The sequence below is a fragment of the Monodelphis domestica genome, chromosome 3, assembly GCF_027887165.1.
Source record: "Monodelphis domestica isolate mMonDom1 chromosome 3, mMonDom1.pri, whole genome shotgun sequence".
Lineage (NCBI taxonomy): Eukaryota > Metazoa > Chordata > Mammalia > Didelphimorphia > Didelphidae > Monodelphis > Monodelphis domestica.
Genome location: NC_077229.1, coordinates 456,079,583 through 456,092,473, shown reverse-complemented (window position 1 = coordinate 456,092,473; position 12,891 = coordinate 456,079,583). Strand labels below are relative to the sequence as shown.

The 12,891-nt window shown below is 38.5% G+C and overlaps 1 protein-coding gene across 6 annotated transcripts in view; it reads left to right on the top strand.

Moving 5' to 3' along the window:
- The window catches only part of SSBP2 (single stranded DNA binding protein 2), a 386,496-nt gene extending 376,463 nt beyond the window's left edge, over positions 1 to 10,033 (top strand). For all 6 annotated transcript variants that reach the window (XM_007487371.3, XM_001369660.5, XM_007487368.3 and 3 more), the window contains one exon: positions 9,422 to 10,033. In XM_007487371.3, coding sequence (XP_007487433.1) covers positions 9,422 to 9,451 — 30 coding nt within the window. In that variant the 3' untranslated portion in view covers positions 9,452 to 10,033. The remainder of the gene's footprint in view (positions 1 to 9,421) is intronic.
- Positions 10,034 to 12,891: the final 2,858 nt, after the last annotated feature.

Genomic DNA, 12,891 nt, shown 5'->3' with positions numbered 1-12,891 from the left:
AGATGAGTTTTCAAATTTTAAGTAAGTAATATGAGTTCCTTTTTAGATGCCTTGATCCCCTTTTTTTCCTACAACACAGACCTCAAAAACTCTCCATCCTTCTCTAGACTTTCTTCTTTTCCTCCAGTCTTAAGGGAAAAGGTGGCTTGCCAAAACCTTACAAATAGACATATCCTGCTGGGAATAAGTAATGAAGGCTAGAATTTAGGAAGAGATTATGAGTAGATATGTCAACTTGGAAGTTAATATACATAGATACTATCATTGAAGCCATAGTTCAGTGATGAGGCTACCAAAGGCAAAGAGTTCAGAAAAAGATGAAATGACCCAGGACAGAGCCTTTAGGAACATCTACTTAAAAGGTTAAGAAAAGAGAATGATCTAGCAGTGAAGATAGTAAAGGAATGATCAGATAGGTGGGAGGAGAAAAGTGAGATCAACAATGTCTAAGGCTACAGACCAGTTAAGCAGAAAGAAGTTGGAGAAAAAGCCAATGGATTTCACATTTAAGAGATCATTGAATGGATTTCGCATTTAAGAGATCATTGGTAAGCTTGTAGAGAGCTATCTCAGTCAAGTGAAGGTATTAGAAACCGAGATTGCAAAGGATTAATGAGTGACAAGTAAGGAAATGGAGCTAATGAACATAGATGACTCTTTTCAGAAGCTTAACTGGGAAGGGAGAAGAGATATGAGACAGTAACATGAAGTAGGGGTTAAACCAGGTCAAATAAAGATTTTTTTAAGGATAAGTGAACATGTTCATAGGCAGCAGGAAATAATGTAGTGAATCACAAAAGATTTAAAGTAAGGAAAAGAGCTATAATGATCAAAGGGGAAGGATCCTGGTGGGAATAGGCTCAAGAACACAAGTGCAAGGTTGCTTTTGACAAGGTTGACAAGGAGAAAAGCCATTTTTCCCCTAAAGACTAGAACAAAAGAAGAGAGGCTAGAGAATAATGGAGAATTTTTGAGGTCTGTGATATAGGTAAAAAGAGTAAACTCAAGAGAGATGGCCACTAATTTCTCAGTAGAATGTAAATTATCTTGATATGCTTGAGTTGCCCAACTATGTAGGTGATGAAGATGTATAATTCTGTTTACCTGGGTCCTAGGGTGATGTGGAGAAACTGTCTATGATAGTGTGAGCTAAATAGCCTGGTTCAGGTTACCATGGAAACCAGTTCTTTTAGTCCTGGGACACTCAATCAGGTTCCACCAAGCCAGCAGCTCATTCCAGCTCTCACTGTCTCTAGGATGAGATGAATACCCTCCAGTTTCTTACAAAACATGTTTGAAGTTCCTGCCTCAGTTTACAGTAGGAAATGACTGGATGACATGTGAAGGAATAAGTGTGGCATAGAAGAACTGAGGAGAGACAAGTTCAAAATAGCCACTGAGGGAAGTATAACAAAGAAACATTAAGAGAAGAGTAAAAGGATTGATTGCTGTGCAGCCCATTTGATAATAGATAACATAAATGTATAGATAACTCAGCATGGTGATATGACTTCTTGTTGTGATTTTCAGCATTATATGTGTAATAAAAAAGATGACTGATGGTATACACAGTCTAAGCTCAGGAGTGGAAAGATAATTGGAGGGGGGCAGCTGGGTGGCTCAGTGTATTGAGAGTCAGGTCCAGAGATGGGAGAGCCTGGGTTCAAATTTGGCCTCAGACACTTCCCAACTGTGTGCCCCCAAGCAAATTACTTAACTTTGCCTAGCCCTTACCACTCTTCTTCCTTGGAGGCAATACACAAAATATATATATATATATATATATATATATATATATATATATATATATATATATAGATAGATAGATAGATAGATAGATAGATAGATAGAGAGAGAGAGAGAGAGACAGAGACAGAGAGACAGACAGACAGACAGACAGAGAGAGAGAGAGAGACAGACAGAGAGACAGAGAGACAGAGACAGAGAGACAAAGAGAGAGAGACAGAGAGAGAGAGACAGAGAGAGACAGAGACAGAGACAGAGAGAGACAGAGACAGAGAGCAGGAACCCAAAATTCAATATGTTTAAATGACTCAACAAAATTAAGATTGATGAGGGGTGGAGGCTTATATATGTTATTGATAGAGAATAAGTTTAGTGGGAATGAGGGAGAGGGGAGATAGGATGCTGTGATTGGAAAGAAGAATTTTAGAGATTCTCCATATCATAGAAATATTAGACCATTTGCAGTGTGTAATGAAAATTGAGATCATGGGAGTTGAAGGACTGATAAACTGGGAGGCTGGGTCATTTGAAGTAATATTGAAATATATATTTAAATCCCAAACTATCAAGACAATGGTTGGAGTAGAGAAGACTTGGGCCAAGTATTCATCTCATTTAGAAAGGAGGTGGATGACTTAGAACCCAAAAAATGACTGCAACAAAGATTTGGTTGATGCATGGCCATATCAGGCAAACCAGAGAATACATTTGCTCTACAGCTTCTTCCAATGAGGAACATCCTTTCTGCTAACAAGGAAGGGATTGATGTCATTGAAGAACTAGAGGACCCTAGTGATTCTGCTCTGCATTATTTAGCTACACTGAGACTGACTCCCTTTGGAGTCATGGTCCAGCTGTCACCTTTCCTCTGGCAAGAGACCCACTCCATATCCAGTCTTTACTTGTTCCTCTGCTGCTTAAAGGGAGGAACCCATGAGCTTTTTTCCCTTTATATTTTGCCCTTCATGATTGTCCACAGCCTACATGTAATTTCTCAGGGAAAGCCAGTTTTTTCCAATTTTTTTCATGCTATATCAGGTTAACATTTCCAAAATCACCTTTACTTTTTTGGGTACTATTCCCCTTTTTTCTTGGCACTTTCCATGAGTTGGCAAGTTCACCCTTTGGTATTCATGTCTTCAAATAGATACTAATTATTCTCTTAGCCATTCAAATCACAAGGGAAAGAGAAGGGTTAAAGACTCCAGATCCACCTCTCTCATATATGTATGGGAAGGAAAGAAGTCAGAGTAACTCTTTCCTTATCACCTCGCCAAAATAAATTAGGCAAAATCATTTAAGGTAGCAGACAGATAAGCAAGGGAAGCAAATTCTGTAGGTCCTTTCCCTATCATCCCCATAACACAACACAAAAGGACAAAATTGTCTTCCAGGTCATGAAAGACAGTTCTTTTCACTTTGATATCATCCTTGCCATTGAGTTCCTCATCTTCTTCATCAAGAAAGGTTGACATTAAGCCAACAACCATGATTGTCATTATCATTGTGAACATCACTGGCTTTCTTTCTATTTTTAAATTCATTTATTTTAAAATTTTATTATCAGTTCCAAATTTTCTCCTCTCACACTTCCTCTCCTCCTCATTAAGAAGACAGGAAATATGATACTCATTCTACATATGCAATCCTACAAAATATGATTCTACATTAGTTATGCTGCATGAATAAAAGCAAGAAAAATAAAATGAAAAATATTCTTCAATCTACATTCAGAGTCCATGAGTCATCTCTCTGGAAGTGGAGAGCATTTTTAATCATGAAGCCTTTGGAATTGTCATGGATCATTATATTGATCCGTGTTACTAAGTCTTTCACATTTGATTATCATTATAGTAATGTATATGCTATTCTGGTTCTGCCCACTTCATCCTGCATCACTTCATATGTCTTCCCAGGTTTTTCTGAAAGTATCCCCTTCATCAATTCTTATAGCACAATAGTATTCCATTACCATCACATACCACAGCTTGTTCAGCCATTCCCCAGTTGATAGATATTTCCTCAGTTTCCAATTCTTTGCCACCACAAAAAGAGCTGCTCTAAATACTTTTGTACAAATAGGTCCTTTCCCCTTTTTTATCTCTTTGGGATACAGACTCAGTAGTGGTATTGTTGGGTCATGGGGTGCACATAGTTTCATAGCCCTTTGCCTTTCTTTTTATATCATAGGCACCTCAAATTTTGGTTTGGATTCCAACTGGGAAGAAAAAGGGGGAATTGCATTGGAGATAAATAGGCTGGTGGGGATGAAAGAAATAAAAAGAGAAACAGTCTCCCAAAAAATTTAAAGAAATAAAGAAACTAGCCTATTCCAGTAAATTTCAGTGCAATCAAAGGAAAGCAGGGGATGTTTTACATGAAGGATTCATAAAGAGAACATTTTTTTTTCTAGAGTAAAGAATATGCAAATTTTATTTTCTTTACACAGATAACTTGAAGACTCACATTTTTGGAACAATCTCCCCTCTAAGGATTATGACACTACTTATGTTAGAATAATTATATTAAACTATCAAAGAAATGGAACTTCCCAGCTCAGAAACTCTGCTAAGTCAGCATACTTTGCAAAACAGAGTCACTGCCTAGACTCGTTTGAAAGAAATATTACAAAGACCTTTGCAGAAACATAGATGCCCCCTCATGTACACAATCCACTAAATTTAGTTTCATCTTTAGAAATGCTTCTCAAAGGCTTTACTGACAAAAGAAACTTTTTTTAAACCCTTACCTTCTGTCTTGGAGTCAATACTGTGTATTGGCTCCAAGGCAGAAGAGTGGTAAGGGCTAGGCAATGGGGGTCAAGTGACTTGCCCAGGGTCACATAGCTGGGAAGTGTCTGAAGTCAGATTTGAACCCAGGACCTCCTGTCTCTAGGCCTGACTCTCAATCTACTGAGCCACCCAGCTGCCCCCCCCCCCAAAGAAACTTTTGAATGGGTTTACAAAATTTTTTTCACATTTAGCATCCACAAAGATCAGCTATCCAAATATGACCTATATACATTATATGCATATTTTTTAAAACCATACCTTCTCTTTTGAGGGTCAATACTAAGTATAGTTTCCAAGGTTGAAGAGCAGTAAGGGCAGGCAATTGGGGTTAAGTGGCTTGCCCCTAGTCACACAACTAGAAAGACTAGATTTGAACCCAGGGCGTTCTATCCTCTGAGTCACGTAGCTGTCCCCAAACATGATATTAAAACTAAGATCTTAATTAGAGATTTCTGCTGACTAGCATAGGATTTACTATCCTGCTCTCTTATTCTAAGCTGTCATCAAGAAATCATCATAGTCCTAACTTTTTAACTTGTCCATTAAAACACTAAACCTTTAAAACTGCCGAGTCTCATTTTATTTGCTAGAATGGAGTACAATGGCACACATGCACTCTCTTCATGGAAAGAATAAAATGTCATTTAGACACTTATAAATTTAGTAAGATTCAAAAGTGTTTTTGCAATATATAAGCAGGAATTTAACACACTTTGTTTCGACTTTTAAGTGTTTTCTCTGTTGGATAGCTGATAACGTGCTGTACAAAGAAAATTAAACATAATGCATCCAAAACGTAAAAAGTGTCTTCTCTAGTCATCAAAGAAACTGATAGAAAATGTTTCTTAAATGAAAAAAATAGAATAAGTTGTCATACGTAAAAATCAAGCAAAGAGTATTTATCATTTTAATAATATGTGCTGAGCGTTTCACGAGATTCTTCTTTCCCTCAGGGAGCTTTACATTCTCTTGGGAGTATGGAACATATTCATAGATGAACAAATATAGCATATGCATAAAATAAATTTCAAGTGATTGTGGGAAGCACTAACTGGGACAATAAAATAAAACCCCATGAAGGAAATGGCTCTTGAACCAGGAGTTAGGGTTGGGGCAACCATAAAGAAAGAAGGAGCATTAGAGATGGAATACCTGAGAGCGTTGGGGTAGTTCATTTGGGTCCAGCTCTTTGTGACTCCATGGACCACGACACCCCAGGTCTTTTTATACTCTTATTATCTCTCTTTGGTTGTCCAAGTTCATGTGTGTTTCTTCTCTGACAATATCTATGTGTCTCATCCTCAGCCACTTCCTTCTCCTTTTGCCTTCTATGTTTCCCCAACATCAGGGTCTTTTCCAACAAGTTTTGTCTTCTCCTTATGTGGCCAAACTATTTAAGCCTCAGCTTCAGGATCTGACCTTCCAGTAAATCTTCTCAATTAATTTCTTTAATTATTGACTGATTTTATCTTCTTGCTGTCCAAAAGACTCTCAGAAGTCTTCTCCAGCACCACAATTCAAACGCATCGATTTTGTGGCACTCAGCCTTCCTTATAGCCCAACTCACAGTCTTACTTACTACTGGAAAAACCATAGCTTTGACTCTGCATGGCTTTGTTAGCAGGGTGATGTCTCCACTTTTCAGTGTGCTGTCCAGATTGGCCATAGCTTTCCCTCCAAGGAGGTCGTCTGTCTCTTCGAAAACTAGCTCGTTCTTATCCCAGAGTAGCAGAGCAGTCTGGAAGGAGAGTGAACACGGGGGGAAAGGTGTGATTACAGAAAGAGAAGCCAGGAGGAGGAAGGCTTGACATGTCACAGGATTCTGAATGGCTGAGTAGCCAGGGGAAGCCGCCGGAGCTTGACATATACACAGATGTGAGACCTAATTTCATCGTTTCATTTGAGGATGCTTTGAAGTAAAATCAAGTTGGTTTAGTTCTGAGTAACCAAGGAGTGGTGTTGCCAACAGATTTACAAGAGCCATTTTATCTTCTGTTTGAGGGGAAACAACCTCACAGAGAGTCTTGGAACAGAGCCGCCTGAGAGCACAAACATTTAAGTGTGTCATTACTTCGATACAGCACGACAATAGAAACATTACAATGTAATATCAGTCCAGTACACTATGAATATTTGATATCTCTCTCTATGATACCCTGTTTAGCACCTGCCCTCTCTATTGCTAGAAAAAAATAAGAGAAGCCCTTCCCCCTTTCATTTCTTGTTCCTTTTTTTGAAAAATGAGGAACACTGTCAGAAATGCTCTTTTATTTTGCTCCATTTGCAGTGCCCCACCCCCATTTTCCTCTCAATTCTGTGACTTCTCCCAGAATCCAGGAGCTACAATAAAAGCTACATATTCAGAAAGGCAGCATGAGATGAATAGTTTGCTGCCATAGAAGTGAAAATTGCATATTGCTGATCTAGATAATTAGACATAATAGACAGAATCTAGTTTATTGCACCAAATGCATTTAAAGTGACATTTGCAGTTATTCCAACTATTCAGAAATTAAATTTTATTAGATGCTTCTAATTTCTCAGGATCTTAATGTTCCTAGCCGATGCTTTATTTCTCTGTATCCAACACTCATCTTTTCTAATGTTCTACTGTTGTTTTCCATTTTAGCTTCTCTTTTGGACAAATCCAGCTCTCAGTCTCCAAATCAACCCAATAATAAATGTCAGTCCTGGTGATTTGCTCAAAACTGCCCAACGATCAGTATTAACAAATTTCAATTTAGAAAGATGGATATTATCACAGTGCTTGATATAATAATCTCTCTCTGCTTTCTACTTTCCTTCTATGCTGTTAAGGGCAGATGCTGCTTACGTTGATCAAATAGCCTCTTGAATGTATTTCTCAGTTAATCTCATTGAAGTGTCTCATAGATGTCAAAGTTCAAGAATCATTAGAACATTCATGAATGATTCTCTCCATGCTTCAAGTAAACAAGCTGATTGTTTAACAAGCTAATTGCCTCAGAAGTTATGCTTTGATTACAAATTATTAGTGACCACTAATAAGTGAAGTTATTATTCTTATGTTTCACAAACATTTAAATCCCACAGATCTTTCACAGAATCCAGCTTCAGCTTTTAGGAGTGAAGTGTGGTTAGAAGGATAGTAAATTTTACAATTGGTCTTTTTTGCCATAGCTTGAACTCAATCTATAGCTGAGGTGTATGCACTTCTATTTTTAGATACGCTCATAGGAAAAGAATCAAAGGGATATAAATAATCTATCTCTTGTATTCTATATGAAAGCACAGTAATATCTTCATAAACACACTTCTTACTGTTTTACTATTTGAATGATACCGATTATTCTTTTAGTATTGTTAAAAAAAACTTTCAGTAATAAAAATGTTAATGAAGTGGGGTGGTCTAATTAATTAAATTTTCTATTTAATTGTAAATGAAATAGAATATCCTTTTTATGATTTTTAAAAAATGTAAGGCTGTCCTTTGCTATCTTAGTAAGTATAGTTCACTGGATCATTAATCTTTGCCAATTGGCAATCTTGCAAAGTCTCAGAATCCTTAACAGCATTGTATCTTATAGCAGAAGAGTATAGATATAACATGAGTAAGTCAGATCTCTCTACTGAAAGTTTCCCTTAAAAAGAAAAATCTGATGATATAAACTTATTTACTTGTCATTCCCCTGTCTGCTTTTAAAATGAAGTGCCAGAAAATAATCCAGCTAATCAAAGCTTTTGATTTGTGGGGCTCTAACTGTAACTGAAATTATTTTATTCCTAGAATTATTATTTATATCTGTGAGAAACTACGTGATAGACACCGTGTGATTGAGTGAAATAGACACCTGTCAGACAAAGGCCAAACAAATTGAGGACTCAGGAAAATCGAGTTCTCAACCTAGAGATTTTGGATTCTGGTTGGCTTTTCCCAATACCATCCCATGGTTAAAAAGAGGAATGAATTCTCTATTAAGAAACCCAAGTCATGCCACTTTTCTCTAATTTTCCCTCTTCCTATTGTGCCCCTCATTCTCCTTTTGTCTCGTGCACAGGGAAGTCACATTCACTGCTAATCCTTATGCCAATATTAAGGGAACTGAGGGTAGAGTTTACTATGTAAATTTGAGGTAAATCACAAAAAGCCTAATATTACCCATCTTGGGGGGAATAGTTAAATTAAATGATTTGTTCCAGGCCCTTAATACCCGTGTTCCTGTCCTTAGAACATGTCCTTCATGTCCCCTATCTTCAGGAATTAAGTTTTTCTTATTAAACCATGATCTCACTATTTCATTCAAGACGCAACAACTTCCTTCAGTTCAAAACAACTCATTTTCTGTTCTCTAGAGGAAAAATGTTTTCCCCTATTTTCAGGCCATTATGAGGTCATGAAAAAGGCAATTAAATTTGTAGATTTGTAGTCAGATAACCAGAGTGGGTAGTGTGAGCTTAGGGGGATCGCTCCACTCTCAGAACTTGGGGTCATCATCAGTCAAATCAGTCTTGTAGGCAACTCTCCGAAGCTCCCGGCAGCCCTCGGTCTCTGGCAGAGTGGCACTGGGAGCGGCGCCTTCCTGCCCCACCTGTAACTGACCTCATTTTGCAGAGGAGGAAACTGAGTGAAATTGACTTGCCCAGGCTGGTCACTCAGCCTCCACAGAGCTAACATCCTCCCAGACTGAGGGAGGAATGAAAAGTGGTGGGTTCCAAAGACACGGCTCCAAAGGTTGCTTTTCTAATTGCCTGGATCTGCTCTAAGGTCCTCCTTTTACCGGCTTGGAGGTTGGGTCTTCCAGGCTAAAGCCGGAGACATGCAAAGACGCCAAGATGCGCCGTGCGTGCATCTGTCTGTCTGAGCGAGTCCCGCTATGACAATGTGGCTTCCTCTTTCCTTTCAGTATTCCCCGAGCATGACAATGAGCGTGTGATCCATGGAGCCTCCCCTGACAACAACAGTGAGTCAGCCTCCTCCCCAGAAAACTACTACCGAGGAAAACTATCCATCGCCGTGTACAGTTTCACAAACAAAAGGATCTCAGTCACCACCAAACCAACTCTCTTTTCTTCCTGCTCTCTCCCTCACTTGGTGAAGAAAGCAGGTCCAAACGTGATTCAAACAACTGTACGGAGGGGCACGTTACCATCGCCCTCAACTGAACTGCAAATAATTATCTGTGTATGTATATGTGTGGGACAATGAATGTACTGTATATGTGTATGTTATCTAGACATATACATACACACATACATACATGTATCCACAGGACATTGTAAAATAATTATCACATGACATCTTAAGTAGAAATAAGTAGGGACTTTTATTCCGTCTTTTTTCACGTTTACATTTTAATTATTAAAAGTTACTTTTCCCTCCCCCTGAACTATTTTGTGCTGTGTATATCACTGCTTTATATAAGTTATTTTTTAAGGTGAATTCAGATGTTATGGTTTTGTAAATGTCTGCGATCATGGATAGGAATAAAATTGCTTATTTGAGAGCTTTCATTAAATTGTGTCTGATGCAAGTTATCCTGTGAATCACGAACTGTACTGTCTCAAGAAATAGAAGAAAGCTTGTCTTGATTTTTATGTCAAAATCTACCGATTTCTCACTTACTTTTGGTGAACTTTTTTTTTTGTACTTTGCCTTTGGGGGGGGGGAGGGAAGTAGAAGCCCTGAACATGACTTTAACTAAGTCCCCATACAGTACATTTCTGCAGTTTTTAGTTAAAAAGGTTTCAAATTTACCTTAGTTTATACAAGAAACGACCATGGCCACCGTTGTTTTAGAATACAGCAATAAAGCGGCAGTCGTCCTGTTTTCAGGAGCATATTTTTTGCTCGCCATAAACAGCCAAGAAGGCAGAGCGAGGATGCTTCCTCTGCCAGAAATACAAGAGTGAGACCCTCCCTCACATGGCCATCATGAAATTATCCAAATTAATGGAAGGCGTCATACAGGTCAGGTCTACAGGTTGAAAGCAAATAGGTGGGAAACGTGACTTTCCATCAAAGGCATAAAAAGGGAAATTTTGTCACTCTTGGAAAACCCCTGGCACCATCTTTTCTGCTCCCCCGTGACTGGAGAGTGGAAACCCTCTTCCCATTCTGGAACTTGGTCTCCTCCTCTGCAAAACAACGGGGTTAGCCTGGGCGGCCTCCGGGGTCCCCCTCAGCTCGTGATCCTGGGAGACAACCTTGCTCTGTGCTCTTCTTGCTCTGCCTTTGCCGGGCTTCGTTATGAAAAATCCTCTTGAGAGAGTGCCAGATTTCAAGAGCGGCAGAAAGGTGGGGACAGTCTCACCTTCATTTCTGAAACAAAAGCACGTCGTAGATCACTCTGTCAACATCTTGCTCTAGAATACTCCTCAGCGACCATCCAGAAACTGTAGCTCCAAACTCTGGAGACTTTGAGAAGGGATTGTTTGATCTTAGAAGGGGAGAATCTTCCATCTCTGGTGAGAAAGGCCCAACCTCTTTAATAGTAAAAACAGGGCAGATTATTTGCCAGTTTCTGTTCCCAGCTGACTTATTTCCCTCAAATCTTTAATGATTTATTCCTCAAGAAAATAAAGATTTTTTCTCCCCTGTGACTGCTGGGGATGCAAGGTACAGCTAACTGTTCAGCAAAGAAAGGAGTGGAATTAAATTTATAGTACAGATTTAAACTGTAATAAAATGAGTCACCATGAATCACAGAGAGCTCAGGAGACAAGAGTGCAGGCCTGCACAGCAAGGAGCAGCACGACAAGCCTCCAGCTACAGAAGCCTTCCTTTCACATGAGACATCCACCTCTAATTTATCTTAGTCAGAGAGTATCCTAAGGATGACACTGCACAGATATCTGGTTTTCATCAAAAATGATCCCAAACCTGCAACTATTTTTATGAGGGAAAAAAAGTGCCAAAATATGATGTTTGGAGAATCCTTTAATTCTCACCTAAACTCAGAGTACTTTATTTCATCCATTTTGTTAGCTACTTTTCCCCTTCTTTTTTATTCTTAATTATTTTTATTTCTTTTTGACAAAGAATGACTTCCACTTTCACAGGGAATCTTGAACCTGACTTAGCACTCCTTATTTAGAAGTAACACTGGAATAAGAAGGGCACCACTGGCCTCCCTATTTCTAATCTATGTTGTAAGAAATAACAAAAACAGAATTTTCAAGGTACAACAAACTCATTCTCCATATCCATGAGTTCCTTTTCCTCTTTGGGTCTTGCATTAATACCAACCATTATGAACAAACATTTTCTGGGAGAAAAAAAGTTCTATGTTTGGTTTGGTTTATCTTGCATTAAAACAAGATTATTCAGGAAAGCATTGAAGATAGAATTTGCATTCATTAAAATTATCTTGTTCTTGATGTGTCAAAAATTCTATCTCATTTACAGAAATATAAATCTATCTGGGGGTTTTTAGGTTCTGATTCATTAAACTTATGTTTTTTACCACTTCTAGAAAAATCCCTCAACTTTCTACTTCTTTAACATTTTTCATCTTTCCTCATGTATGAGTTGATCTTGATACACACTTGTTGTTTTTTATACCATATAAATAGAAGCATCAGCATCTCTTGACTTACAAAGTTCTATTGCATAGGAAAGGATCTATTTTTTAAAAACACAGGAAAACAACATGTGAAACATAGTTTTTTTTAATCAATATGCTTTGCATTAATACAGATTTGAGATATTTTAAAACATACATCCCCCTTTTCAGGATAAAGGCTTAATTCTCCCAAACTGTCAAGTCTTCTTGTCACAAATTTGGCCCATAGAGGAAAGTGCTTTTATTCCAGACTTGAGTAAACTTTGGCATCCTGGGGTCACTCGGAATGGTTTTCTGTTTTGAACCTGGTGTCTTAATTCCCTATTTGAGGGCCTAACATTCAAGGTTTTCCATTCATTAAAGGAGAAGTCATACGGATTCCATGGCTCTTGAGGGCAGATACACAACAGAGGAGAACCAAATCTCTTCCACTCTCCAGGATTCTCACCCAGGCACTCAGAATCGTTCCATCACCAAATCCTACACCTCAGGGTCCAAGGACAGACATTTTCACCCCAGAATATCTCATAGGGAGTGGCTATAGATAGCCACATAATTCTGTCCACTCCTTCCTTGCCCACCTTGTGCCACAGACCATCATACGTACATCAGAACATGTTCATGTTTCCCTTGAGCAGCTGAATAAGATGCTTACCAGTGGCAAGTCATGAAGTCACTTTTGGGGGTCTCTAGTGCATCTACAGAAAGGTAACAAATCAGTGCAAAATATTTGCCTTTGGATTCTTTATTCTTTAATAAGTTTGAACATCTACTACTCACAATCCTTTAGTTCTCCTAGGAACACATCTTAG